The sequence below is a fragment of the Musca autumnalis genome, unplaced genomic scaffold, assembly GCF_047663935.1.
Source record: "Musca autumnalis isolate F117 unplaced genomic scaffold, ASM4766393v1 scaffold_1, whole genome shotgun sequence".
Lineage (NCBI taxonomy): Eukaryota > Metazoa > Arthropoda > Insecta > Diptera > Muscidae > Musca > Musca autumnalis.
The window spans coordinates 89,092,540-89,117,295 of NW_027411644.1; the positions used below are offsets into that span (position 1 = coordinate 89,092,540).

Sequence of the window (24,756 nt, forward strand, 5' to 3'; positions counted from 1 at the left end):
ACATTACACACTTTTTTAACAAAATGTACGCTTGATACTAAGTTACAAAAAATGTATCCCTGCGTGTAAAATAATCGAATATGATTAATGATTAATAATTTTTGCTGGTGTGGACGCACAAAGTAAATGGCGCAAGGAAAATCCCCAATATTTCACATATTAGCGACTATATATTTTTATTTTTATTTATTTGCTTTGCAATTGAAGCCAATTTTGAGGCCAATTTATATAATTACAAAGAATCCACCTAAATATCATAGCTACTCTAAAACAATTTCATATATATAATTCATCTTAAATCTAGAAATTGGAGATCTAATTATTTTGGTTACAATTATATTCTTTAATTTTTTTTAATTCTTCATTACGTCATAGCTACTCCAATTTTTAAGCAACAGATTAATAATAAGTATATCGTATAAGTTATTATACCCCGGTTACACTATTGAAGGTTAACCCACTGGGTTTAATAGATCCAGTGGGTTAATCTTTGCTGGTTACACTTAGCGTTTCGAGGATATAAACTGTCAGCTGATGTTTGTTTACGTATACATACAAAATAACTAATAAAGTCGTGTTTTACACTTTTGCAATTTCTCGTATGAGATATCGTCCCCTCTTTGCTCATATTGGTATATTTTACACACAGGGATACATTTTTGTATTATGGTATCAAGCGTACTTTTTGTTAAAAAGTGTCTAATGTAGAAAAATAAATAATTTTATGATTTTCAAATAACTTTAGATTTATTAACTCCATAAAATCGCATGCGACCAATCGTAAACGTGTAAAACACGACAAACTCTGTTGGAAAAACAGTTGCAACTTTTGGTACTTTTTGAGTAGAGTTGGATTTTTTTGCACAAATACCGAATACAACACTGTATTTTTGGTGGATTTGTGCCGGATTTAAAATAAACCCAGTCGTGAGAGGATTTAATTTTTGTATGGCAAATCTGGTCAGAGTTGACCAGATTAAGCAATAAATCCTCATAAAGTGGGTTAACCCGGCAAAAAACTGTAGTGTAACCGCACTATTAGTTAAATTATGAAATGATCATTAAGAGATGTATGATGTGGTATGCAAATGATAAGTTTTCGCGCAGTGATAAAAACTAAAGCTAGAAAAAATTCTTCATTACATCATAGCTACTCCAATATATATATATATATATATATATAATGATGGAAAATTTCATGTCATATGACATTTACATATAGCGTAAACTACCCCTAAACAAACAACAGCTGACAGTTTATATCCTCGAAAAGCTAAGTGTAACCAGCAAAGATTAACCCAATGGATCTATTAAACCCAGTGGGTTAACCTTCAATAGTGTAACCGGGGTATTAAATATCAAAATTTTCGCCAAATGGTATCTTGTTGTCTCTTTTTATCGCACGTGTTTGTCTCCCAGAAAAAAATTTTGGAAGTTGTTCATGTGGAGTTATGATGATTTCATTACACCCTTCGATGCAGTCCACACGGAGTTGGATACATTTTATAAGCAGTTGCGGTTGAGATCGCTACAAAACAAAAACAGTTGGCTGATCCCTACCCGCCGCTTCAGAAGAGAAACGAGAAACAAGAGTGTATATATTTTGTTTTGTATCAATCATATGTTTTTGTTTCGTTTCTTTTGATTCCTTTAATGTTGCTATATTTATACAAATAACAAGATTTTTGGAATTCACCAAATCAATTGAAATCTTAAGAAGCTAAAACAAAAACGATCGAAATGGAATTACAGAATTGAAACCATTCCGATCGGAATCTGTGACATGCCTGTATATTTATGAAAGTTGTTTAATAGAAAGACATATGCAGAGCGTCTTTTATTGTTATAAATTATATTTAGAAACATTCCTGCAGAATTTGCTTTGTTTCTGGGTCGAAACCCACAGCACATTTTGGAAACAAGTTTGCAATGTAATATGCTCAAGGTATGTACATACATCCTATTCGTATTTATCTACGTTAAGATGATAAATCTAGCACAATTTCCATTTGCTCCTCGAGGGAGATTGGTGTGTGCACTGGAATCTTTGGGGTCACATCATGTGGAAACAGATGAAGATTCAACAGGAACCAGATAAAGCAGAAAGAACAGCCTTTAGACTCCTTACAGCTCGTGTATAAAAACTCCGATCAGCTCCTCTATAAAGACTCCCTTTAGCTCGTCTATAAAGACTCTCCTCAGCTCATCTATAAAGACTCCCTTTAGCTCGTCTATAAAGACTCTCCTCAGCTCATCTATAAAGACTCCCTTTAGCTCGTCTATAAAGACTTCCTTCAGTTTGTGCCTCTAGCGGTTTTAATTATCTCCAGTAGTTTATTTTCAAAATAAAACACAGTTCTTTTCGTCCATCTATTGTTATGCGTTTATTTTTCTGCCATACTATTGGCAATGGCAACCATTTTCCTTACAACACTTTTATCGCAAATATCATACGGAAGTATATCCTGTTTGCCCATATTAACATCACATTCCATTCTGGTAGAATTTCCATCTGTTGAATCCGGCACATCTATGGCCCCAGCTTTCGCTGAACTATGGAAATCTACGCATTTTGTTGCTGTTAAAATTTCTTCCAAATTGGAAATACTTATACCCGCTCCAGGCATTATGATAATGTCCCGATGATGACGGGCAATTAACTGAGCCAGATTGTCAAGACCGTCCAGGGCATTTTGGCGAAAGCCACTACTTAATATGCGCTGAAATCCTAATTCAATTATCTGTTTGGTTGTCTCATGCATTTTTTCCGGATTGGTGACATCAAATGCACGATGGAATGTCATTGGAAGACTTTTTGCTTTCTCCAATACCTGCTGGCATTGTTCGACATTAATTTCGCGTGATGGTGTCAATGCTCCGAATACAAATCCATCTGCCCCGTTTTCTTGTAGTAGTTCCATATCGTGGAGTAGAGCTGTCATTTCGTAATCTGTATAAACAAAATCATTCCCTCTACGTGGTCTCAGCATACAATAAATGGGTATGGTGAGTGGAAGATTTTTTAAGGTTTTTAAAACTCCCACAGACGGAGTGAGGCCACCTTCACTAAGAGCAGAACACAACTCTATACGTGATGCTCCACCTTCCATGGCAGCTATGGCAGAGGCTATCGAATCCACACATACCTCAAGTTTTACGTCATGATTGTGGCTCATAGTTGCTGAGTGGTTTTGCTCGTTTGGTTTCTTGTGTGTGTGGTTTCGAGCGCCTCCTTGCAAGGCAGCAAATAAAGATTGGCGATCCTTGGATGCAATAGCCAGGTTATATTCCACAAGTAGTATATAGTGATCCAAAACCTCCAGGTAACAGGAACCAAACTAAGAAGAAATTACAAAGGGTACTTTAGTTGCGATATCACAATAAGTGAACATTTAATTGAAAACAATTTTATTGTTTGAAGTCGTGGATAGCAGATTGTTGATATTGGAACTCCTTTCCTTTACCGACCCACCGCAGAAAATTATGAAAAGAATTAACACAGATAGTGTTTTTTTATCCCGATTCCAACGATGTATTGTTTTTGTTGCGGAAATCTATACTTCCCGAGATATGGGCCTCAAAAGATCCACAAAGGCCCTAACCTATTTTTCTCTAAATAGCCGGCCTTCGGGATTTAAGACTTTCTCCTATGAACAGGTTCAAATCTCGGGAACGGGAACAAATTTTTCTTTTAAATTTAATATTTTTGGAGGCCTATATCTCGGGAAGTATACATACCCTTCAAAAAAAATACATCGTTGAAATCAGTATAAACTTCACTATCTGTGGTAATTTTTTAATAATTTTCTGCGGTGGTTTGCCAACATGTTATACTAGGGCCTTTGTGGAACTTTGGAGGCCCATATCTCGGGAAGTATACATTTCCAGAACAAAAGCAATACATCGTTGGAATTTTCTCAGGTGGGTCGCTAAAGGAAAGAAGCCGATTCTTCAAAAACGCTATTGAAAAGATATAAAAAAGGTCAAAACGGGGGTTTGGTTTCTTACACTGTAGATTTTTAAGCCGAAATTTTCTTTGTCATATGTCGGTAAATGTGGATGTTTTGTAAAATGTTTTATAAATGCCGGTATTGTTTTCTTTTTTACTTTTTCTGTTATCTTTTATCAATGTTTCCCCTGATCACATTGCTTATTGACTCGGGGATGCCACTTTTCGATTTTCTGTTATGGTTACCATGTTTGCGAAATTGTTCAAAATCTATTAATATTTTCAAGGGATAAAAATAGCACTGTTCCAGAACTAAAAAGTTTTTACAATTTTTACCACTTTTACACATTTTGCGTTCCAGTACACAAAATTTATATGAAAATCGTTTACGACTTTTATCACTTTATAAAGTACGGCACATACATTTACAGCCAAACTGCTGCTGCCGATGAACCCCTCGGTGCGTGTGTGATTGAATACTTTGTGGCATTCCTTCAATCCACATTTCAAAAATGATAAATTTTCCTCCAGAACAAGTTTTTAAATGAAATTTTCAGAAAATTTTAATTTCCTTTAAAAAAAATATTTTTTAGTTTTTGATTACTTGGAAAATAAATAATAGTACGTTTATATATAACCGGATTTAACAAACCCACTGGGTTTTAAATGTCAATTCCATTCGTTATATAAATATAAATAAATTGTTTTGATTTCAATCCTGAATAAAATATTTACACATACATCCACAAAAACTTCAAAATTTACAAAAACTATAACAAATGCTGCCCTGCATGCCCACAGTGTATGGCCCGCATTAGAGCTTTTTCCGGGTTAAACCTTTTAAGAGGATTTATTTTACGTATACGCTATGGAATTGACATTTGAATGTCTGTGGATTTACTAAATCGGGTCATATGCAAACGCACTATAAAAATTTAATTTCCGCCATTGGCATACCTTTATAATTTGAAAAGCGACGAGCTGATTGGACCTCATTATTGTCATTTAAACCTTTTTTATATTTGGCCTGTTCCCGTACTTTATAAAGTGGTAAAAGTCGTAAAAGATTTTCATATAAATTTTGTGTGGGGGGAACGCAAAATGTGTAAAAGTTGTAAAAATTGTAAAAACTTTTTAGTTCTGGAGCTCAATTCTTGTTCTATGAAAATTTGAAATGAAAACTTTTATAAAGGAAATAAATGTCAAATGAAAAATTTTGTAAAGAAAATATTTTTCATTTCAAATTTTCATAGAACAAGAATCCGGCCCCTGGACCAGATCTATTATTTTAGAGGCTCCTCTAAAATGTCATCGCCTTAATTGTGTCTTAAAGCAACATCGATTTGGCAACTCTACAACTATTCTTTAAATAAGAACGGCGTTACAGTTCACCGACTCTATAGTCTCTAAATTCTGCACATTTTCTTTAGTGGAGAATAAAAATTATTATTTTGTTATATTTCGTTAACTAATAATAAAAAAGGCGAAAAATGGCCGATGTTAATGGTACTGAGGATGAGGTGCAAGATAAGAAACAGAAAAAACAAACCAAACACGATGGAGGAGCTGCGGATTTAGAACGTGTTACTGACTACGCTGAAGAAAAGGAAATATCCACAGCCAATATATCCAGTGCCGTTGAACAGTTTGGTAATCAACGTCAAAAAGAAGATGAATTGCGTGTGGCCAAAGAAATGGAATTGCAAAAGATTCAAGTTAAAAAAGAGGATATCGAACTTATTGTAAGTAATATTGTGGGGGAGGAGGAGCGGGCAAGACACTTTATTAATCATGTGCTGTTCTTCTTTTCAGATGAATGAAATGTTAATTAGCAAAATACAAGCTGAAAAAGTCCTGCGCGAACAAAGAGGAGATGTTGTAGCTGCTCTTGAAGCCATTATAGCTAATTAGGATGATGTGTTACTACTAATCGCTTATAAGTTATCTTATACTTCTTTTCTAAGTTTCCAATAAAACATTTTTAGGTACAATCTATTTGTGGTGTAACTTAGTCAAAATCATTATTAGGCAGGTTTATTGCGGCAAATCTCTGTTTGGAGGAGAGACACGTAAGGGAATACAAATGGAAAAATTGCTTGTACTGGCAATTTCCTTTTATATTTGCAGTAATTGATGGGTGCCACCGTGGTGCAATGGTATGCACGCTGAAGGTCGTGGGTTCGATTCCCCGGCCAGACAACATCACACATTTTTCAGCGGTGGCAAAATATCCCAGAGTTTTTCCACCATGTAAAACTTCTTTACAAAGTGGTGTCTTAAGACACGCCGTTCGGACTCGGCGATAAACAGTAGGTCCCATATCATTGAGCTAATATGAATCGGGGCGCACTCATTGATATGAGAGAAGTCTCCTTTGTCCCTTCAGGAATGTTTGTGGAACAATTATAATTGAAATTATATTCAATGTTTTGAAAACAAAAGTCATAAGATGAATGTAGTGGCTGGACTCAGAAAATTTTTAAAATTCTGTCCACAGGTAGATCTTGGAATGCTGATTACGCCAATGTATCATGTGTGGGAAGTCCGTATTTCCCTAGATATAGGGGGGGTTAACATGAACGGCAATTCCCCGTGAATTTTTTCACTTTTTCCCTTACGTTGCAACGGCGGAAAGACGAAACTCACGGGGAAATTTCATTCATGATAACCCCAATAAGGCTTCGAAAGTTCCGAAAACCCATATGATTTTTGAGAAAAACATAATTTTGAAAAAATTATGATGGCGTTAACCCTGTTTAGCATCTGTCCATAGACAGATACCCGTCCGAAGGCAGGATATTTTCAACAAAAATGTAATTTTTGAAAACTTTCTGTGGAAAAAGTTTCAAATTCAGCCAATATATTCAACTTGCTCAAAAAAAAAAAAATTTCCAGAAGAGAATTCCTCGCGTAGACGATCTTAAAAGGGAACGAGAAAAATTGCCGAATGTAAATCTGGACTTAATGATCAGTGGGTGGAGAGAACGGGTTGTTTATCTTTTTGTATCTAAAGGGTGTTTTTTAAGCTAGATAGAACTTTAAATTGTAAAGAGTAACACAAAAAATTAAATTTTGATAAAACTTTTTTTTTATTTGTTTCAGTATACTCTGACAAATCATCATGAATAGACTCACGCTTGAACAACGCTACGAAATTATCCAAATTTACTTTGAAAATCAGTCGTCGATTCGCGCAACTTATAGACGACTTCGTCATTTGTATGGAGTACATAATCGTCCATCTGTGTTCAGCGATGAGGCGCATTTTTGGCTTAACGGGTTTGTTAATAAGCAAAATTGCCGCATATGGAGTGAGACCAATCCACAAGAGACCCTACAGACTCCATTACATCCAGAAAAATGCACCGTATGGTGTGGTTTTCACGCTGGTGGCATCATCGGACCTTATTTCTTCAAAAATGAGGCCGGAGCTCGCGTTACGGTCAATGGAGATCGTTACCGCACCATGATCAATGATTTTTTGTTTGAAAATATGGATGACATTGATCCGGATGAGATGTGGTTTCAACAGGATGGCGCTACGTGCCATACGGCGAACGCAACCATCGACTTATTGAAATCAAAATTTGGCGATAAGTTGATTTCGAGAAGTGGACCTGTCAATTGGCCTCCAAGGTCGTGCGATTTGACACCTCTCGATTATTTCCTGTGGGGCTACGTAAAGTCACTGGTTTATGCTGATAAACCAGCAACAATTGATGCCTTGGAGGCCAGCATTGTTCGTGTTATTCGTGACATACGGCCAGCAGTGCTCGAAAAAGTGGCCAAAAATTGGACGTCCAGAATGCACTTCGTCAAGAACAGCCGCGGTGCCCATATGCCCGAAATCATTTTCAAATGTTAATGTCACGTATTGATCTTTCGAATAAAAAACATTTTTGATTACAATTTAATTTTTTGTGTTATTTTTTACAATTTCAAGTTCTATCGGGCTTAAAAAAAACACCCTTTACTACGCGCATATAATAAGTAAAAGTTCTTTACTAAAACACTACTACTTTGGTCCTTATTATGCTCACCTTAATAATTCTTGACATGATGCAATTACTAAATAAACTTTGAATAATTGGGAATATGTGTCATCTTGGAAAAATTCTCCATTAATATATCTGCCTTATCAGCGGAACACACAAATATATTCTATAAATTTAATTTCACAACAAGATAAGAAGACATTTATTTTACATTTTCAAAAAAAAAAAAAAAAAAAGAATATGTTTGTTGATACAATTTTAAACAGAGTATTTTGATACAAAGTGTTTTCCCAACAGCTCGCCTATAAAAGCTACCCTTATTCAAATCGTTAATAATAACCCTAATCTCTAAGACACCCTTTTCTATATTCCGGCTTCTTTTTGTTTGTCGTAAGTTTATTTATTATTAGTCTCCCTCCCTATAAGCTGCCTATAAAGATTCCCCTAAGAAAAAAGAAACCATCTTTTACTTTCATAATTAGGTATGACGTAAATTCCTTCATTCTTTATTGACAATGCAAATAACTTATTAAATATTTTTGTTTTTTGTTGTATGCACTATGTATGTATGTTCGTTTATATGTGAAATCAATTTCTTTTAATTTTTCTCTCTTTTAATCTTTAGTTTTAATCTTAAAAAATACAACACTTTCACGTACAAGCCATTAAATTGAACTACAATTTTAATTTAAATCCTTTTCCTGGTGTGATGTCATTTCATCATCATATCTATTTTAGAAACCCACTCAACAAAAGGGAGGGGTACAAGAAAAATTGGTAAAACAAAAAATTTCAAAACAATAACCAACAAAAGGTAAACAAAGGTTAAACCAGGGCGGGCGGGTATGTGTGTGGGTGCTCGAAAAGGAGTAAAGGTGCAGGATGGGATGGAGGTGGATGTGTGGTAGGGGTATGTTAGGTGGTATTTTCATAAAGTTAAAACACAAAATCAATTATCGTTTCTTTCTTCTCTCTCTAATAATAATATTTAACGGGCTTAAACTATGTATTCAAATACTTTTGAAGATTTTCACATGAGGGCATATTAATATTCTGGGCCTTGCGGAACAAATCACGATCACCAAAACTGCGCGCCTTTGCTAACATTGAATCACCTGAAAAGAGCAAGGAATAGGTTACACGATGGTATGCAAGTTTTATGAATGTATAGTGATGAAATACTTACGATAATTCCGTTCTCGACTACATGATAATTTCAAATGATTTATGAAATCTTCTTCCACCGATTCCTCTAGACGTCCCACCGAGCCTTGATATTCCGAATAGAAGTTGTCCTTAACATAATAGGGTATCTTCAAGGAGTTAGTTTCACGTTTCACCGAATATTTGCTGAAATGAAAATAAATAATCGATGAATTTTTGACAAGTAGAAGGGAGGTCTTCATAGAAGGGCAGAGGAACTAATTTTAGACGAACTGAGCGAAGGTCACTTGGAAGAGCTGAAAGAAGTTTCAGAGACGAGCTGGAGGGATTTTTTATTGACGAGTTGAAGGGACCTTTTAGAGATGAGCTGAAGCGGATCTTTATAGACGAGTTGAAGGAAGTCTTTATAGACGAGATGAAAAAATAGTCTTTATAGACGAGCTGAAGGGAGTCTTTATAGACGAGCTGAAGGGAATCTTTAGACGAACTGAGGGGAGTCTTTATAGACGTGTTGAAGGGAGTCTTTGTAGACGAGGTGAAGGGAGTCTTTATAGACGAGCTGAAGCTAGTCTTTATAGACGAGCTGAAGCTAGTCTTTATAGACCAACTGAAGGTAGTCTTTATAGACGAACTGAAGATAGTCTTTATAGACGAACTGAAGGTAGTCTTTATAGACGAGCTAAAGGAAATCTTTATAGACTAGCTGAATGAAGTTTTTATTGTCCATATAATATGTGTGTGTGTTGTAGCCCATGTGAAAGGTATCCTTATAGACGGGCTGAAGGTTGTCAGTCTAGACGAGTTGAGAAGGGAGTTTTTAAAGACTATTTCCTAAAAGTTCCATAAATGCACCAAATCGTGTTTATTAAAGTAATTCCTTAGGGAACATCCGTCTTTTAATTGGAATCGTAAGGGTTCGCAGCTTTTAAACAAAACTCTAATTAAACTTACTGTGATGGTGTCAAGCTGTATATAGGGTCCGAAATAAAGAATGATGACATCATTGATAAGCCGATCAAAACCAATATGGGTAGTAAATTAATCAAAGCCGATGATGATGATTGGTTCTGGAAAAAAATAAAGATAAAACAAAATTAATCCATCTTCACGCAAATTCTACTATAAATCACCACAACATACTTCTCTCTCCTCCCTCTGTTGGCGGCGACGATTTGTTCTCATATAGACATTCTGTTGTGGAAAACCCGAACCAAAGAACATATTGAATATTTCCTCAGCACTAACATCGGCTTGGAAACCGCGTGAATAACCGAAATCACTGGCATAATAGCCGTTACGCATACCACCATTACCGCCACCACCTCCACCACTATGTGATTCATTAATGCCATACAGATCGTATTGTTTACGCTTCTCCGGATCTGTAAGAATAGCAGCGGCATTACCGACCGCCTTGAAAGCCTCCACCGCACCTGGTGCACGATTTTTATCCGGATGTAATTGTAAGGCAAGTTTTTTATAGGCTTTTTTAATTTCCGAATCGGTTGAGGTTTTGGTGACACCTAAAATTTCATAATAATCCTTGCATTTCTTGACTTTTCGCACAGCTTCCATTTGTTCCGCGGTATAATCGGGTTCAGCATTACGTGAATCGGAATTTTTACGTTTACGTACGCCATCCGGTTCACTTTCGCCGCCGCGATTTGATGATGAGCCACCTGCCGAACCACCATTTGAAGGAAAACTTTTCACTTTGGAAAGGAGAGCTGAAGTGAGAAAAAACATATTTTTTAAAGTTTTTTTTTTTTGTTGAGAGAAAAGATAATATGGTTTGGAAAATAGAAACATAAACCTTGATAGAAACTACTTAAGTTATAAGCTTCATCGTCTCCCATCAAAATATTTTCGGCATAAGACCAGTTTACCACCTAAGATTGGATAGGGATGAAATTTTTTTCACAGACAGATCTTGTCACCACGCTCACAAATATAAATAACATTTGTTGCGGAAGTCCATAATTCCCGAGATATGGGAACCTGAAGTTACTAAAAATCCCTTGTTAAAAAATTTTGTTCCCGTGCCCGAATTCATGTCAATAGGAGAAAGTCTTAAATCCCCGACCGAAGGCCAGCTATTTAAGAAAAATTACATTTTTAAAGAAATGTAAAATTTTGTTCGCGTAGTGCGTAAACTCACTTGTTCATTTTCTCTTTTAAGGTTCAGCCAATAGAAAATGTAAGTCAATTATTTTAAATTTGATTAAATGCCGATTAAAAGAAAAATCTAAGAATAAGAAAACATATTTATAATTCGTGAGTTCGTGGTACGCGAACTAACCTAACAGTCGTGACACACATACGCACTTTATCTCAAATTGCTTGCTAAGGCCAGATATGATTATAGACCTTAACATTACCATGTTTATCATATTTCAATAGACAGCAACAGTCATTGTTGGTTCAATAGCAATTGTTTACCTTTCTGCGGAAGAAATACGGCTATAGCAATCGGGGGATAAGGGGAATTTAAGCTAATAAACCTAACATTCCAAGCTTAAAAAAATATATATTTTTTTATCTATGTATTTTATTATCATTTCACTTACTTTTTGCCTTTTCTGTGGGGAATAGTTTCTCTGCTTTCAATAAGAATTTTTCAGCCTTTTCCAATTTTCCCTCGGTCAAAGCTTGTACAGCAATATCAATGCATCGCATTGCTTCGTCTTTGTTGCCCTCTATGACCGTCATTTTGATTCGTGTTCTTGTTGTTGCTTTCTAATCCGGATATTTGTTTTCTTTCCACGTAATTATCAATGTATCTGTTTAATTAATATTTATAAAACAAATGTTAATAAAAAGCGTAAATGGAGATGTGTGTCTGTGTTGTAATCCATGACCAACGACGTCACACAAAGCACCACTACCACACATTGAAGAAAAAAATTGCACTTGTTTAAAAAACAAAAATATACTATAAATGGTACGTGCCTGCCAGCTGCTAAATGTTTCGGCAATCTTCTTCTTTCCCGTCTACCGTCGTGTCGTCACTTCTTCCGACGTCTAATGTAATAATAAATAGACCCCAATAAAAAATGTAGTTTTTATTGGGTCAGGGGTTTGCCACAAGCGAGACTTTTCCAAAATCTACGCTGGCTGCAATTGAAAGGAAAATATTGTAAATTTATAAATATTCCTTTACATTTTATATCCAATTCACTTACCTTAGTTTATTTAACACTTTTAACACCTTCGAGAATAATATAATTTAATTTTTTCACTAAAACCACATCATATTAACCCTCTTATTAGATTTTTTAATCCAGATGAGATGACAAATCGAATTTGAGTTATCGTTCTGTGTAATTATCGTATGTCATCGATTGTCATGTTATTGGGGTTAAGTGGCATGGCGATATTTTAAGCTTTTAAGAGTTACCGAAAAATATCGGTAAAATTAACATGCTAATAATTTGGATAATTAACGAAGTTTTTCGGTAAGTTAACAACCAAAATAAAGTTGTCGCTAAGTCCTGTCGATAGCAACGGTGTTGTCAACCTTTATTCATATTTTAATCTTACTGACTTTTGTCGGTAACTCAAAAAATGAGTTACACAACTCCACTGCAGTTTTGAATAACATCGTGATAAATCGTGGAAAAACTGTCATTAAAAGTATGTACCCAAGAAAAATGTAGTGCTCCCCTTCTTTGTTAATGTTAATAACGCAAAGAAATGAAGAAAGAATATATGTAAATAAGGAAATTAATGCTCTGTTGCAGAACCTGCAAGAAGCTACTACTTTTTGCTACGATAACTTTTTTTCTTTATATTATCGAAAAAAAAAATAGTAAAAATTAGCAGATTCCTGCAGTACTGGAACAGACTATTTATTTCTAATTTCAAATTTTCATAGAACAAGAATCCCACCCCTGTAGTGTGATTCTCCAAATTAATTTTTTGAGTTACCGACAAAAATCGGTAAAATTAAAATACTTATAATTTCGGTAATTAATAATTTTACTCGGTAATTTAGCGACCAATACAAAGCAGTCGTAAAGCTTTACCGATAGCAACAGTGTTGTCAACTTTTATTTAAACTTTTCATTCATAATTTTACGTATCAATGTTACCGATTTTTGCCGGTAACTCAAAAAATGGGTTATGGGTACTTTACACGATATGTTTTTTACATAAGAGTTGTCACTTCTCCCATACAAAATGTACATGCAAAGTGACAACTCATATGTAAAAAACATATCGTGTAAAGTACCCATTAGAGAATCGCAATACTGCTCTGTACAAATTTACGTTGCCACCTAAAACTAGAGATTTATTAACCGCTTTGGTAAATACATTCCGTTTGATGTAAATGCGCTAAAGAACTGTATCCCTATTGTTTGGAAATTAACTTTTTTGTGTAGCCTTTTCCTCTTTAATATGCCAATAAATGTAATCATATAAAGCCGTATAAGCTTGGTCGGGGCATACTGTAACAATTGCTCTTATCATAAAAGCGTCTCATTTTCTCAACACACCTCAACCTACGTAATCGCGGTGTGATGATACTTCACGCATACTGAAAAATGCCACTAAAACAATTCTCATAACTTTTGTCAAACGTAATACGCCGACGTTGAAGTATCCAACTTTTAACATCAGCCATTGACATTCTTCCAAAGGCACGCCGCCGTTAATATTTAGTTTGGCTCGGTTCTTTAATCGTACCCAGTGTTTTTTGCGGAGAGATTCTTGATAAAATATTAAAAAATTATCTTGAAAATCTGTGGAAAATAACTCTGAAACATTCGCTACTCTAAAAAATAAGATAATTACGAAAACTGAAAAACTTCCGGTAAAAAGTGTAACAACAAAATCGATGGGGAAAACATAAAAAAGTTGCTCGTGAGTGTTGTAAACCTAGACAGAAAACAACAAAAACATAACAACGTTTTTCCTTCGTGTGTGTGCATGTTAGTGCGAAAATGGCGACAACAATAGCAGCCCAATAAGAAAGAAAATAATAATTAAATAAGGTTGCAAAAACATACAAAAGAAAACATACAACATTTTGCGAATAAATAGAAAATAATATTTAAATAATATAAACATTATAGATATTGCTAATTGAATTCGTCGAAAGAGGCAAAGTGGTACCACAATAGCATAAGGTAAGAGAAACACAAGATTAGACAACAATGTCAACGTAGTATAAATTTTGACGGCGTATAACTTTAAATGTTGTTTTTATTTTTAATTATTAATTATTTTTCCAAATAAAATTAATATTTTTAGAGATATGATATATTATTTTATTTCCATGTGTATAATGGCTCTTCTGGTGCGTTAAGGATCTCATGTTGCAAAATAAAACCTATTTATTAATTTTTTCGTTCCAATGATAAACCTTCACATCAAATAGTTGCCGACCGGCTTTGTTGTCTTTACCGTACTTTGCATTGATGTTTGGTCAGAAGAAAAATAAACAAGTTTTTCAAGAGCCCCCAATATTAATATTTGTTTTTGATATATTTGTATATTGTACTGATTTGTATTACATCCATCACCAGAAAAAAGCATAGAGAGAGCAATTCATATAACATATCTATATCTGTTTGAAGACATTTCGGAACAAATTCACTTCAAGGCACTCTCGCCGATAACACTTTGGGCTAAAGACATGCTTGGCATAAAACGGATTTACCCACTAAGCTTAGATCGGGATGATATTTTTTCACAGGTAGATCTCGTCACCCTGATCACAAATATATATATAACATTTGTTGCGGAAGTCCATATTTCCCGAGATATGGGCTTCTGAAGTTGCAAAAAATTATTTTTAAAAAAATTATATTTAAAAATATTTTGTTTTCGTGCCCGAAATTAGCTCCTGTTCATAGGAGAAAGTCTTAAACACCCAGCCTAAAGCCGGCTATTTAAAAAATTTACATTTTTAAACAAAATGTTGTTCGCGTAGTGTGTAAACTCGACTTGTTCCCTTAACTTGCCTGAACTAGGTAAGTTTAGTTTATTTCATAATGGGCTATTTAGTATTGTAAAGTGTATGGTGATTTTAAACATTCCTATACTTGTAGGTGCCTATGTATGTTGTATAGTCAACTAGGAATGTCACTGCTTCCACAAACTCCTGGTGATGGAAAAAAGGATCCAGTGAATCTGTACCGTAGCATGATCATATATTTTGCTAGCTGCCTTATAGGAACTAAGGTTTAAGAATTGAGCGATATAATGTACAGTGGTGGCCAATACATTTGCAACAAAATTGCACGTTTTAGAAAAATGTCTGTAAAATATTTTTTTGAAAGGGAAATTAGGTATTTGTGCACTTATTTATAGTGCTTCAAAAATAAGAAAATAAAGGGGGATATTCTGAATGAAAATTCCCCGTGAGTTTTTGTCTTTTCATCGTTTCAACTTAAGGGAGAAAGTGAAAAAAGTCACGGGGAATTTTCTTTCAGAATAACCCCAAAAAAGTTTTAATTCCATATACAAAAACAATTATGAAAAAATTGTATATACACAACACGCCTTAAAGTTTAATGGTTAAATATCTATATACATAGTTTGTGTAGTATATTATCATATAATGAGCTTTCTAAAACTATTCAAGTTTATAGACTACCGAATTGTCAATGATACCGCCCGTTATAACGTTAATAGATCAGTATTACTCACCCTGATAAGGGTCCATCCCCTACGCTCATATGTATTTCGAGACCTAGATTGCTGACTTTTGCTAATAAACGATATAACTGGACTCTAGGCTCTGAATTTTATTAAATCGAAAACTGAAATATGATTTCCATTATTTCCGAAGCGTTCATGCTTCTCCCCTATGACCCGCTACCCCGCCGGTGAAGTACGCATGATTGATATCAGTTTAAAAATTTTACTTACTTTTAGACTTCCGAAAACAAAAGAAAATGATGTGAATCATATAAAAAAAGTGATATTTTACAAAATATTGAACATTTTTGCATTCGATTTGGTTCAGTTGCATATGTTTTGACCATTAAACTTTTAGCGTGTTAAGTATTTGCAAAAATGTTCATAATTGTTGTTGTATATCGAGTCAAAATTTTTTTATTTTCTTATTTTTGAAGCATTAAACTATAAATTATTGCAAAAATACCTAATTCCACATTCAAACGAGTAAGGAAAGGATCATAGTCGGGCGGGGCCGACTATATGATACCCTACACCACTGTGAATATGTAAAATATAGGAGATATATATCAATTTGAACTAGTTTCTATATTTTCTTATTACTAGAGAAAATTCCGTCACACATTCCAAATTTCATCAAAATTGGTCAAATCGGACGAAAATATACATAGGAGCTATATCCAAATCTGAACCGATTGCGGTATAAGTTGGTACACTTATTTCTAGACCAAATTCAGCCACACATTCCAAATTTCATAAAAATTGGACGTAAATAGCGTGTTTAGTGCAGCAAATACGTCAATTCGGCCGAAAATATATATGGAAGCTATATCCAAATCTGAACCGATTTCGATGTAGTTTGGCACATTTATTCAATTTAATTTAATTTAATTTTTATTTGACAAACACAGTAACCTAGCCCATAGGGCCATGAGCGGTTCCAAAAACAGCTATACAATAACTACTCTCAGATACTTATATCTAACAATATTTCTTAGCATATCATGAATAGAATTAAACATAAATAAAAGCAAAAGCATATAAATTAAGAAATGAAAATATATAACAAAATAATCATTAATCATTTTAAGACCGAATTCAGTTATACTTTCAAAATTTCATCAAAATCGGACGTATATAGCGTGTTTGGTGCATCAAATACGCCAAATCGGCCGAAAAAATATATGAGAGCTATATCCAAATCTGAACCGATTTCGATGTAGTTTGGCACATTTATTTTTAGACCTAATTCCGTCATAAATTCCAAATTTCATCAAAATTGGACAGATATAGCATGTTTGGTGCATCAAATACCTCAAATCGGACGAAAATATATATGGGAGCTACATCCAAATCTGAACCGATTTTCACCAAAAGCAATAGCGTTCTTCCGACGGCTAAAAAAATGATCTGCCCCAATTTTCAGCCAAATCGGACAACAAATGCGACCTACGTTGCGAACGGACCGACATGCATAAATGCACTCAGAAAGTGATTCTATGCATATCCCTAGAAGGAACTATGGGTCTATCTCTTTTCCTTATGCATGTTACAAACAAATGCACTAACACGTAATACCCCTTACCCACAGTGTGGTGTAGGGTATACAAATATTTTAGAGACATTTTTCTAGCAGCCGCTGGCTGAAATCTTCTGGGTTTCAGGTCAACTCACCACATAGAACTTGCTATCGCGGGATTGTAACATTTTCTGAAGTACGATACATTGGAGTCATTAGAAGGCACCATGTTGCAGTTCAAACGGTGTCATACTGATTGTTGTTGTTGTGGTAACAGTAGCTTTGTTCCAGAACTAAAAAGTTTTTACAATTTTTACGACTTTTGCACATATTAATCGAAAACCCGTTCCCGTACATAAAAAAGTTCTAAAATGTTCACTTCTCTTTAAACAAAAATGGCGCTGAATGACGCTCTCTTTAAAAACTTTTTAATCGACAAATTTGAGCGTGTAAAAAATAGTAACATGGATGCCGGCGTCCGATTGGCTGGTACGCCGACTTTGACATTTGTTCCAGCTTTTTTGACGTTTTTTCCATTTTTGCCTTCCCGAACTTTTTGAAAAAAGAGGTGATGAAATCTGCTGTTGGAGACACTTTTGAGGAGATAGTCTGATCCGAGAGAAATGACGTGTTGCCAGGTGACTTTATTTGTAGACCAGGTGGCACGACGGTTATGTCTGGCGAACTGTGACACACTCCTCTAATACTGGCTAAGGGCGCAAATGTCAGGCTCATAATCTGAGATACTGCTATTTACCGGCGCACAGTGGTTCGGCAAACGATTTTCCTGGACAAAAACCCATTTTTTGTTGTCACAGTTTGTTAATTTATATATGGGATTCGATAGTAAAAATATTGAAACTAAGGAAAGCAAAAAATTAGATCAAAATATTGCTATGTGTGGGCGTGGCGTGCTCCTAAAGACGAAAAATGTTGTTTGAAAATACGTAATTTTTACAAATTTCTGGAGAAAGAAGCAGCTATTTTTCAGAAATTACAACAGATATTGTGTTCATTGTTTTTTGTTAGGTAGGTAGTAGTAAGTTTAAGAGTCGTTTTAATAAATTGCCGTGGTGTTTACACGAAGTGAGCTATTTTATTTTTCCTCAGGTACTAACTTTTAGTTAAATTCCAAATTTAGTGGACTAGAACATTAAGGGAACAGCATGGAACAGAGTTCCGTTTCACAGAATGATGCCCGAGAGTGTCCTTTTTCAGCCCATATATACTCTACTTGTGCCGTTCCGTCCGTTTTACAATTTTTTAAATTTTTTGAAATTACATGGCTAAAAATTGGTGTTTTCCATACCTTTTCCCATATAAATTATAGCTTTTTCACACAAGTGGAAATTTTCTTAATATATGAGCTTTTTTATAAGAGTTGTAAGATGGATGGTCTGTTCCAGAACTGCAAGAATCTGCTAATTTTATTTTTTTTTATAACATATCGTAGTAAAAAGTAGTAGCTTCTTGCAGGTTCTGGAGCAGATCAAGAGTTTTATGAAAACCTAAGGAGTACTTTTTCAAATATGGAAAAAAATTTAAATTTAAAAAAAATATTTTGAAAATTTCTTTTAAAAAAAATTTTTCCAATTTTTTTGTTTTTGTATTTCTACGGTTTTTTCATTGGGGTTTAACCTTTTTTAAATAGTTAGAACATATGAAAAACTCAAAAACACTCAAATTTTGATGGAAAATATGAAAAAAACTCAAATTTTAACTTTGACCTTGAATTCTTCTGCAACCGCTAGACCGAATTTGGTGGCTTTTAATGTGGCGGAAAGGAATATTAAAAAGAATTATGAAAATATCTCTATCCGCTCAAAAGTTACAGAGTTTTGACCAGGAAAAACTGATTCTGAACTACCGTGCGGCGGGATGTTCAGCAACTGTATATCGGCAGTTCCACACCTGGCTGCTACCCCCATACATTCCATGTAAGGGCTATTACAGTTAGGCTCAAGCGAGATAGGTCTGTATTGAACAGACAGGTGCAATAGGTTACTTCGTAACCATCGCAAAGTTGCAATCTGTAGTTATTGTTGAGCTTGGTTTCCTGCACCACTGCGACCATGAAATTCTTCCTACTAATGAAGTCCACTATTTCCTCGATATTACGTCGGAGTCTTTTTTTGTGTACACAAAAGTCCACCATCTTCACCTCTGCTGCGATCTCTTTGCAGAATGTTGTATCCTTACATCACATTGGTTGTATCTGTACAGCTTCGTTTCCTCAATCACGATTGGCCGTGGTCATTTGAATACCCTTATCCATTAGGCTTACGACCAGTTAAATAGAATCAAAATTGTTTTTCCTCGAAATAATGATAATCCCCAAGAAGTTTTGGACGCAATCCGTTTCGGACAAATTGGAGTCGATTTATAGAACTATATTCGTCTAGCTATGTAAGACAACTCTCGAAACAAACTGCCGATTTTGCACGAATTTTGAACTTCATAAAATTTTGTTCTAATTTATGTTAAGTTCGAAGATGATCTTATTTGTCCAACAATTCTTACGGGAACCTCCCCCAAAAAATTCAAAATTTTGACCGAAAATGACCCTTTCATATAAAAGCTTCAAAGATTTGATATAGGAACTAAAAATGTCTTTATTTTCAAGTTTTTATCACATTGTTTGTTTGTTTTCTTGCCAACTTTACCGGTACTCCACCCTTTGGCATTATGGGTAGACCAAAATTATCAAATTCAATTTCAGGAGCCGTTGCATCCACCTTGACATCGAAATGATTGAGAATTTGAGCAACACCCACTTTGACATTCAATTTGCCCATGCGTTGAGCTGCGAATAGAGATAGAGCGATTATTTTTCATTTCACACATCCCTTAAACAAATTCACACATCTTTCTTACCAATACAATGTCTTGGTCCTTCTCCAAATGGCATATAGGCGGCTGCATTGTAATTTTCATTTACAAAACGTTCCGGATCATAACGCAAAGCGTCAGGGAAATATTCCTCATCACGATGTATGCCGAGCAGAGAAATAATTATGGGTGTTCCCTTTTTGATAACCAAATCAGAATCGGGCAAGGGATAATCTTGGGTACATTCACGATTAAGTATGGGCAAACCGGGATATTTTCTTGCCGTTTCCATAACACACATATCCAAAAATTTCATATCTTTTAACGAATCATAACAAAGTGAACCATGCTTCTCCAAGGCCTGTTCAACATCTTCTTGGGCCTTCTGCAATAAGTCGGCATTACGTGATAATTCGTAGAGGGTGAAAGCTGCTGTGGCAGCTGATGTCTCAAAGCCAGCCACATAGAAGAGAAACAGTTGAGCAGCTATCATTTCTATGGACATACTGGCAAGGGCATCTAAGGAAAAAGAATATTTGTTATTTCGGTTTTTTTTTTTCGTTTCTTTTGTGCTTACCCTTTGTCTTTTCAGCCGACCATCCTTCGTCTTCATCGCCATTGATTTTTCCAGTATTTCTCAATTGCAGCAACAGCTGCAACATATCCTTGCGTACAATATTGTGTTTTTCTCGTCTTTCAATTGTTTGTCGCACAATTTTCTTCATACCATCAGGAGCTGGTTCGGTCCAACCCAAACGTTGAAAGATTTTCTCCAAACTGAAATGTTAGGGTAGATGGGAACTTATTTTTTAGAACTTGTTTGTAGTTTTGATAAGAAAATTGAGGATTTTTCTGTAGGAAAAAGTATCCTCAGTAACCTCAGGAATTTTTTTCTTTAGGAAAAATTGTCCTCAGTAACCTGAGGAACTTTTTCTATAGGCAAAAGTGGCCTCAGTAACCTGGGGGAGTTGTTTTTTTCTATAGAAAAAGTGTCCTCGGTAATTTGAGGAATTGTTTTCTATTGAAACAAGTGTCCTCGGTAACCTGAAGATTTTTTTCTATAGAAAAAAACTGTCCTTGGTAACCTAGGAATTTTTTTCTATAGAAAAAGGCTCCTCGGTAACCTGCGGAAAAGTAGAAAAAGTGCCCTCTGTAACCTGAGGAGTATTTTCCTGTAAAATTGTCCTCTTTTTCTATCGAAAAAAGTGACCTCAGGGTCATGCCTAACCTGAGGAATTGTTTTCTATAGAAAAGTGTCCTCATTTTTTTTATAGAAAAAAGTGTCCTCAGTAAACTGAGAAATTTTTCTATAGAAAAAAGTGTCCTCAGTAACCTGAGGAATTTTTTTTCTATAGAAAAAAAGTGTCCTCAGCAACCTGAGGAAATTTTTCTATAGAAAAAGGTGTCCTCAGTAACCTGAGGAATTTTTTTCTATAGAAAAAAAGTGTCCTCAGTAACCTGAGGAAATATTTTCTATAGAAAAAAGTGTCCTCAGTAATCTGATGAAATTTTTTCTATAGAAAAAAGTGTCCTCAGTATCCTGAGGATTTTTTTTCTATCGAAAAAAAGTGTCCTCTGTAACCTGAGGACATTTTTTATAGAAAAATGTATCATCAGTAAACTGAGGAAATTTTTCTATCGAAAAAAGTGTCCTCAGTAACTTGAGTAATTTTTTCTATAGAAATAATTGTCCTCAGTAACCTGAGGATTTTTTCTGGAGGAAAAAAGTGCCCTCAGTAACCTGAGAAAATTTTTTCTATAGAAAAAAGTGTCCTCCTTAATCTGAGAAAGTTTTTTCTATAGAAAAAATTATCCTCAGTAACCTGAGGATTTTTTTCTATAAAATGAAGTATCCTCAGTCACCTGAGCAAATTTTTTCTATAGAAAAAAGTGTCCTCTGTAACCTGAGGAATGTTTTTCTACAGAAAAGAGTGTCCTCTGTAACATGAGGAATTTTTTTCTACAGAAAAAAGTGTCCTCTTTAACCTGAAGAATTTTTTTCTATAGAAAAAGTGTTCTCAGTAACCTGAGGAAATTTTTTCTATAGAAAAAAGTGTCCTCAGTAAACTGAGGATTTTTTTCTATAGAAAAAAGTGTCCTCAGTAAACTGAGGATTTTTTTCTATAGAAAAAAGTGTCCTCAGTAAACTGAGGATTTTTTTCTATAGAAAAAAGTGTCCTCAGTAACCTGAGGAATTTTTTTTCTATAGAAAAAAGTGTTCTCAGTAACATGAGAAATTTTTTTCTATAGAAAAAAGTGTCCTCAGTAACCTGAGGAATTTTTTTCTATAGAAAAAAAGTGTCCTCAGTAACCTGAGGAAATATTTTCTATAGAAAAAAGTGTCCTCAGTAATCTGATGAAATTTTTTCTATAGAAAAAAGTGTCCTTATCAACCTGGCGAGGCAATATATTTGTCCGAAATACACTTTTTGTCTCCTTCTAACAAATTTTACAACTTGCAAATCAATTTTAAAATTTTCATAATATTCTTACCCAGGATACATAATTTGACAGGTGTTACGGAACACTCCACGATATGAATTTTCATTTACATTACGGCTCAGCTTGAAGAATTCATTTTGGGGATCGCTAAAGCTGTCCACATCCAAGCCAAATATGGAAGAGGCAATAATGTCAATGGCGTATCTTCAAACGAAAACAGAAAGAAAAGATTAGAAATTTCGAAACAAAAACACGCGCGGCACCGCCAGTTCGCATCGCCAGCAACAATAGTCACATTTTTTGTTTAATTCCAGATCGTTGATACTCACAACACAAACAAATGCTTCACTTCAATAGATTTAAATTCTGCATCTTTATCAGTTGTTGCCGGCGGTAGCTGATGTTCCAAATAATCTACCAAACGTAACGAAACTTCGTGTATCGACTCAAACATAGATCTCAATTTTCCCGATGTAAACGAGGGTGCCAATTTCGAACGCAATGTTTTCCATTGTTGCCCTTTAAGGAAGAATATACCGCCGGACATGGGATCATGGATTTCATCCACATAAATACCACGATCATGAAAGCTGGCAAAATCTTTGGTTAACATATCACGGGCCAGATAAGCATCACGTACCAGTAACGCGGGGCGATTTATTAAATACATTCCCACAACTTTATGTTGTTTCATTTGTTTGTATATATCATAGATGGCAATGCCAACAGATTTCTTCCATGTTCGTACAACAGGATCCAAGACGCCAAAGGGTATTTGGGCGGGAATATAAGGATAGCCGTGTCGCTGCCAATAACTGTAGCACCATTTGAGGTAGAATAATATTGCCGAGCAAAGAGCAATCAGGATGTAAAGAAACATTTTCCGGTATTTTTTGCTTCTCTGGATGTATTTTTTTTTCTATATTCCTTCTTCTAATCTTCTTGTCCCTTCTTTACTGGACCACTTCTTGACGGAAACTAAAAACGTAAAAATCTTAAGCCACGGTTTTATATGGTGAAAATATATTCTGCTTTCTTTGCGCCTTATCGCCAAACATTTGATTACAGTTTTTTTGTTTACTTGTCTGTCTGCTGCTTATCGTTTGTATAGTGGGTAAAGAGATTTAACAAAAACATATTTAAATCTCTATTTAATCTATAATCTGTCTTTTTTGTTATTGTCCCTTTCCCTGAGCTTATCAGAATGACATGCCATGTGCCAAGCAAATGCGTTTTAGGTATTGCATAGTTGGTAGTTATCGGATAATTTCCATACCTGGATAATGGGTGCGCCAAGCCTTGTGTTGGGAATTCTAATTATCGACCTTATGTAATTGATAGAATAACGTATTTGCCAGGTAGATAGTCTAACGCTCACAATTTAATGTATTTTAAATTAACCTCTTATTGCACTCTGAAATTCTAAAGGCATTCCCTACACATGTGGGATGTCAAAGTATTTGCGGTAAAGACCAAACAAATTTAGAAAATTTCCATCTTCGTATAGAGATTTTTTGAGGACTCAACAAACATGCAAGAGCTCATACCACTCCTTGCCACCTTGGCACTCTATATTATAGATGCAGTTAAAAAGTATTAATAGATAATAAATAATAAATAATAAATAATAAATAATAAATAATAAATAATAAATAATAAATAATAAATAATAAATAATAAATAATAAATAATAAATAATAAATAATAAATAATAAATAATAAATAATAAATAATAAATAATAAATAATAAATAATAAATAATAAATAATAAATAATAAATAATAAATAATAAATAATAAATAATAAATAATAAATAATAAATAATAAATAATAAATAATAAATAATAAATAATAAATAATAAATAATAAATAATAAATAATAAATAATAAATAATAAATAATAAATAATAAATAATAAATAATAAATAATAAATAATAAATAATAAATAATAAATAATAAATAATAAATAATAAATAATAAATAATAAATAATAAATAATAAATAATAAATAATAAATAATAAATAATAAATAATAAATAATAAATAATAAATAATAAATAATAAATAATAAATAATAAATAATAAATAATAAATAATAAATAATAAATAATAAATAATAAATAATAAATAATAAATAATAAATAATAAATAATAAATAATAAATAATAAATAATAAATAATAAATAATAAATAATAAATAATAAATAATAAA

At 34.1% G+C, this 24,756-nt stretch overlaps 5 protein-coding genes across 8 annotated transcripts in view; 2 read left to right on the top strand and 3 right to left on the bottom strand.

Annotated features, from left to right (window-relative positions):
- The first annotated feature begins 1,617 nt into the window (after positions 1–1,617).
- LOC141402786 (huntingtin-interacting protein K) lies at positions 1,618–7,863 on the top strand. 2 transcript variants are annotated; one of them, XM_073984748.1, is made up of 3 exons: positions 1,635–1,945; positions 5,203–5,691; positions 5,762–5,944. In XM_073984748.1, exons 2-3 carry the CDS (start codon positions 5,440–5,442, stop codon positions 5,858–5,860), a joined length of 351 nt encoding a protein of 116 aa, XP_073840849.1. In that variant the 5' UTR covers positions 1,635–1,945; positions 5,203–5,439; the 3' UTR covers positions 5,861–5,944. The 2 variants fall into 2 exon arrangements, with proteins under 2 accessions (XP_073840842.1, XP_073840849.1); XM_073984741.1 differs by lacking the exons at positions 5,203–5,691; positions 5,762–5,944 and adding an exon at positions 7,052–7,863 and having other exon boundaries at positions 1,618–1,945.
- On the bottom strand, positions 2,360–8,121 carry LOC141402770 (copper homeostasis protein cutC homolog). Of its 2 annotated transcripts, none has more exons than XM_073984702.1 (2): positions 7,990–8,121; positions 2,360–3,338 (listed from the first exon to the last, which is right to left on the bottom strand). In XM_073984702.1, the coding sequence occupies exons 1-2, from the start codon at positions 8,005–8,007 to the stop codon at positions 2,385–2,387; spliced, it is 972 nt and encodes a 323-aa protein (XP_073840803.1). In that variant the 5' UTR covers positions 8,008–8,121; the 3' UTR covers positions 2,360–2,384. The 2 variants fall into 2 exon arrangements, with proteins under 2 accessions (XP_073840803.1, XP_073840812.1); XM_073984711.1 differs by lacking the exon at positions 7,990–8,121 and adding an exon at positions 4,009–4,155.
- Positions 8,122–8,408: 287 nt separating this feature from the next.
- Positions 8,409–12,449, bottom strand: LOC141402764 (dnaJ homolog subfamily B member 12). Its single transcript, XM_073984688.1, has 7 exons — positions 12,291–12,449; positions 12,058–12,222; positions 11,676–11,888; positions 10,249–10,835; positions 10,060–10,175; positions 9,131–9,294; positions 8,409–9,059 (listed from the first exon to the last, which is right to left on the bottom strand). The coding sequence occupies exons 3-7, from the start codon at positions 11,815–11,817 to the stop codon at positions 8,947–8,949; spliced, it is 1,122 nt and encodes a 373-aa protein (XP_073840789.1). The 5' UTR covers positions 11,818–11,888; positions 12,058–12,222; positions 12,291–12,449; the 3' UTR covers positions 8,409–8,946.
- A 1,271-nt stretch (positions 12,450–13,720) lies between these two features.
- The window catches only part of rdx (BTB/POZ and MATH domain-containing protein rdx), a 373,257-nt gene continuing 362,221 nt past the window's right edge, over positions 13,721–24,756 (top strand). Inside the window, exon 1 of one of the 2 annotated variants that reach the window (XM_073984643.1) lies at positions 13,721–14,237. The gene's annotated coding sequence lies outside the window, so the exon portion shown is untranslated. The remainder of the gene's footprint in view (positions 14,238–24,756) is intronic. The other variant, XM_073984632.1, reaches the window with a different exon arrangement.
- Positions 19,860–23,747, bottom strand: Cyp6d5 (Cytochrome P450 6d5). The gene is made up of 5 exons (XM_073984677.1): positions 22,873–23,747; positions 22,595–22,747; positions 20,679–20,878; positions 20,147–20,620; positions 19,860–20,075 (listed from the first exon to the last, which is right to left on the bottom strand). The coding sequence occupies exons 1-5, from the start codon at positions 23,421–23,423 to the stop codon at positions 19,891–19,893; spliced, it is 1,563 nt and encodes a 520-aa protein (XP_073840778.1). The 5' UTR covers positions 23,424–23,747; the 3' UTR covers positions 19,860–19,890.

What these genes read in the sequence shown, in the direction of transcription:
- LOC141402786 (XM_073984741.1), top strand. Translation starts at nt 7,071, where the DNA reads ATGAATAGACTCACGCTTGAACAACGCTACGAAATTATCCAAATTTAC.
- LOC141402764 (XM_073984688.1), bottom strand. Translation starts at nt 11,817, where the DNA reads ATGACGGTCATAGAGGGCAACAAAGACGAAGCAATGCGATGCATTGAT. An exon ending in CCCCACAGAAAAGGCAAAAA is followed by an intron (nt 10,836 to 11,675) that starts GTAAGTGAAATG and finishes TTCTCACTTCAG; the next exon opens with CTCTCCTTTCCAAAGTGAAA. An exon ending in TACAGCTTGACACCATCACA is followed by an intron (nt 9,295 to 10,059) that starts GTAAGTTTAATT and finishes TTTTCATTTCAG; the next exon opens with CAAATATTCGGTGAAACGTG.
- Cyp6d5 (XM_073984677.1), bottom strand. Translation starts at nt 23,423, where the DNA reads ATGTTTCTTTACATCCTGATTGCTCTTTGCTCGGCAATATTATTCTAC. An exon ending in TGTCAAATTATGTATCCTGG is followed by an intron (nt 20,879 to 22,594) that starts GTAAGAATATTA and finishes CTAACATTTCAG; the next exon opens with TTTGGAGAAAATCTTTCAAC. An exon ending in GTCGGCTGAAAAGACAAAGG is followed by an intron (nt 20,621 to 20,678) that starts GTAAGCACAAAA and finishes CTTTTTCCTTAG; the next exon opens with ATGCCCTTGCCAGTATGTCC.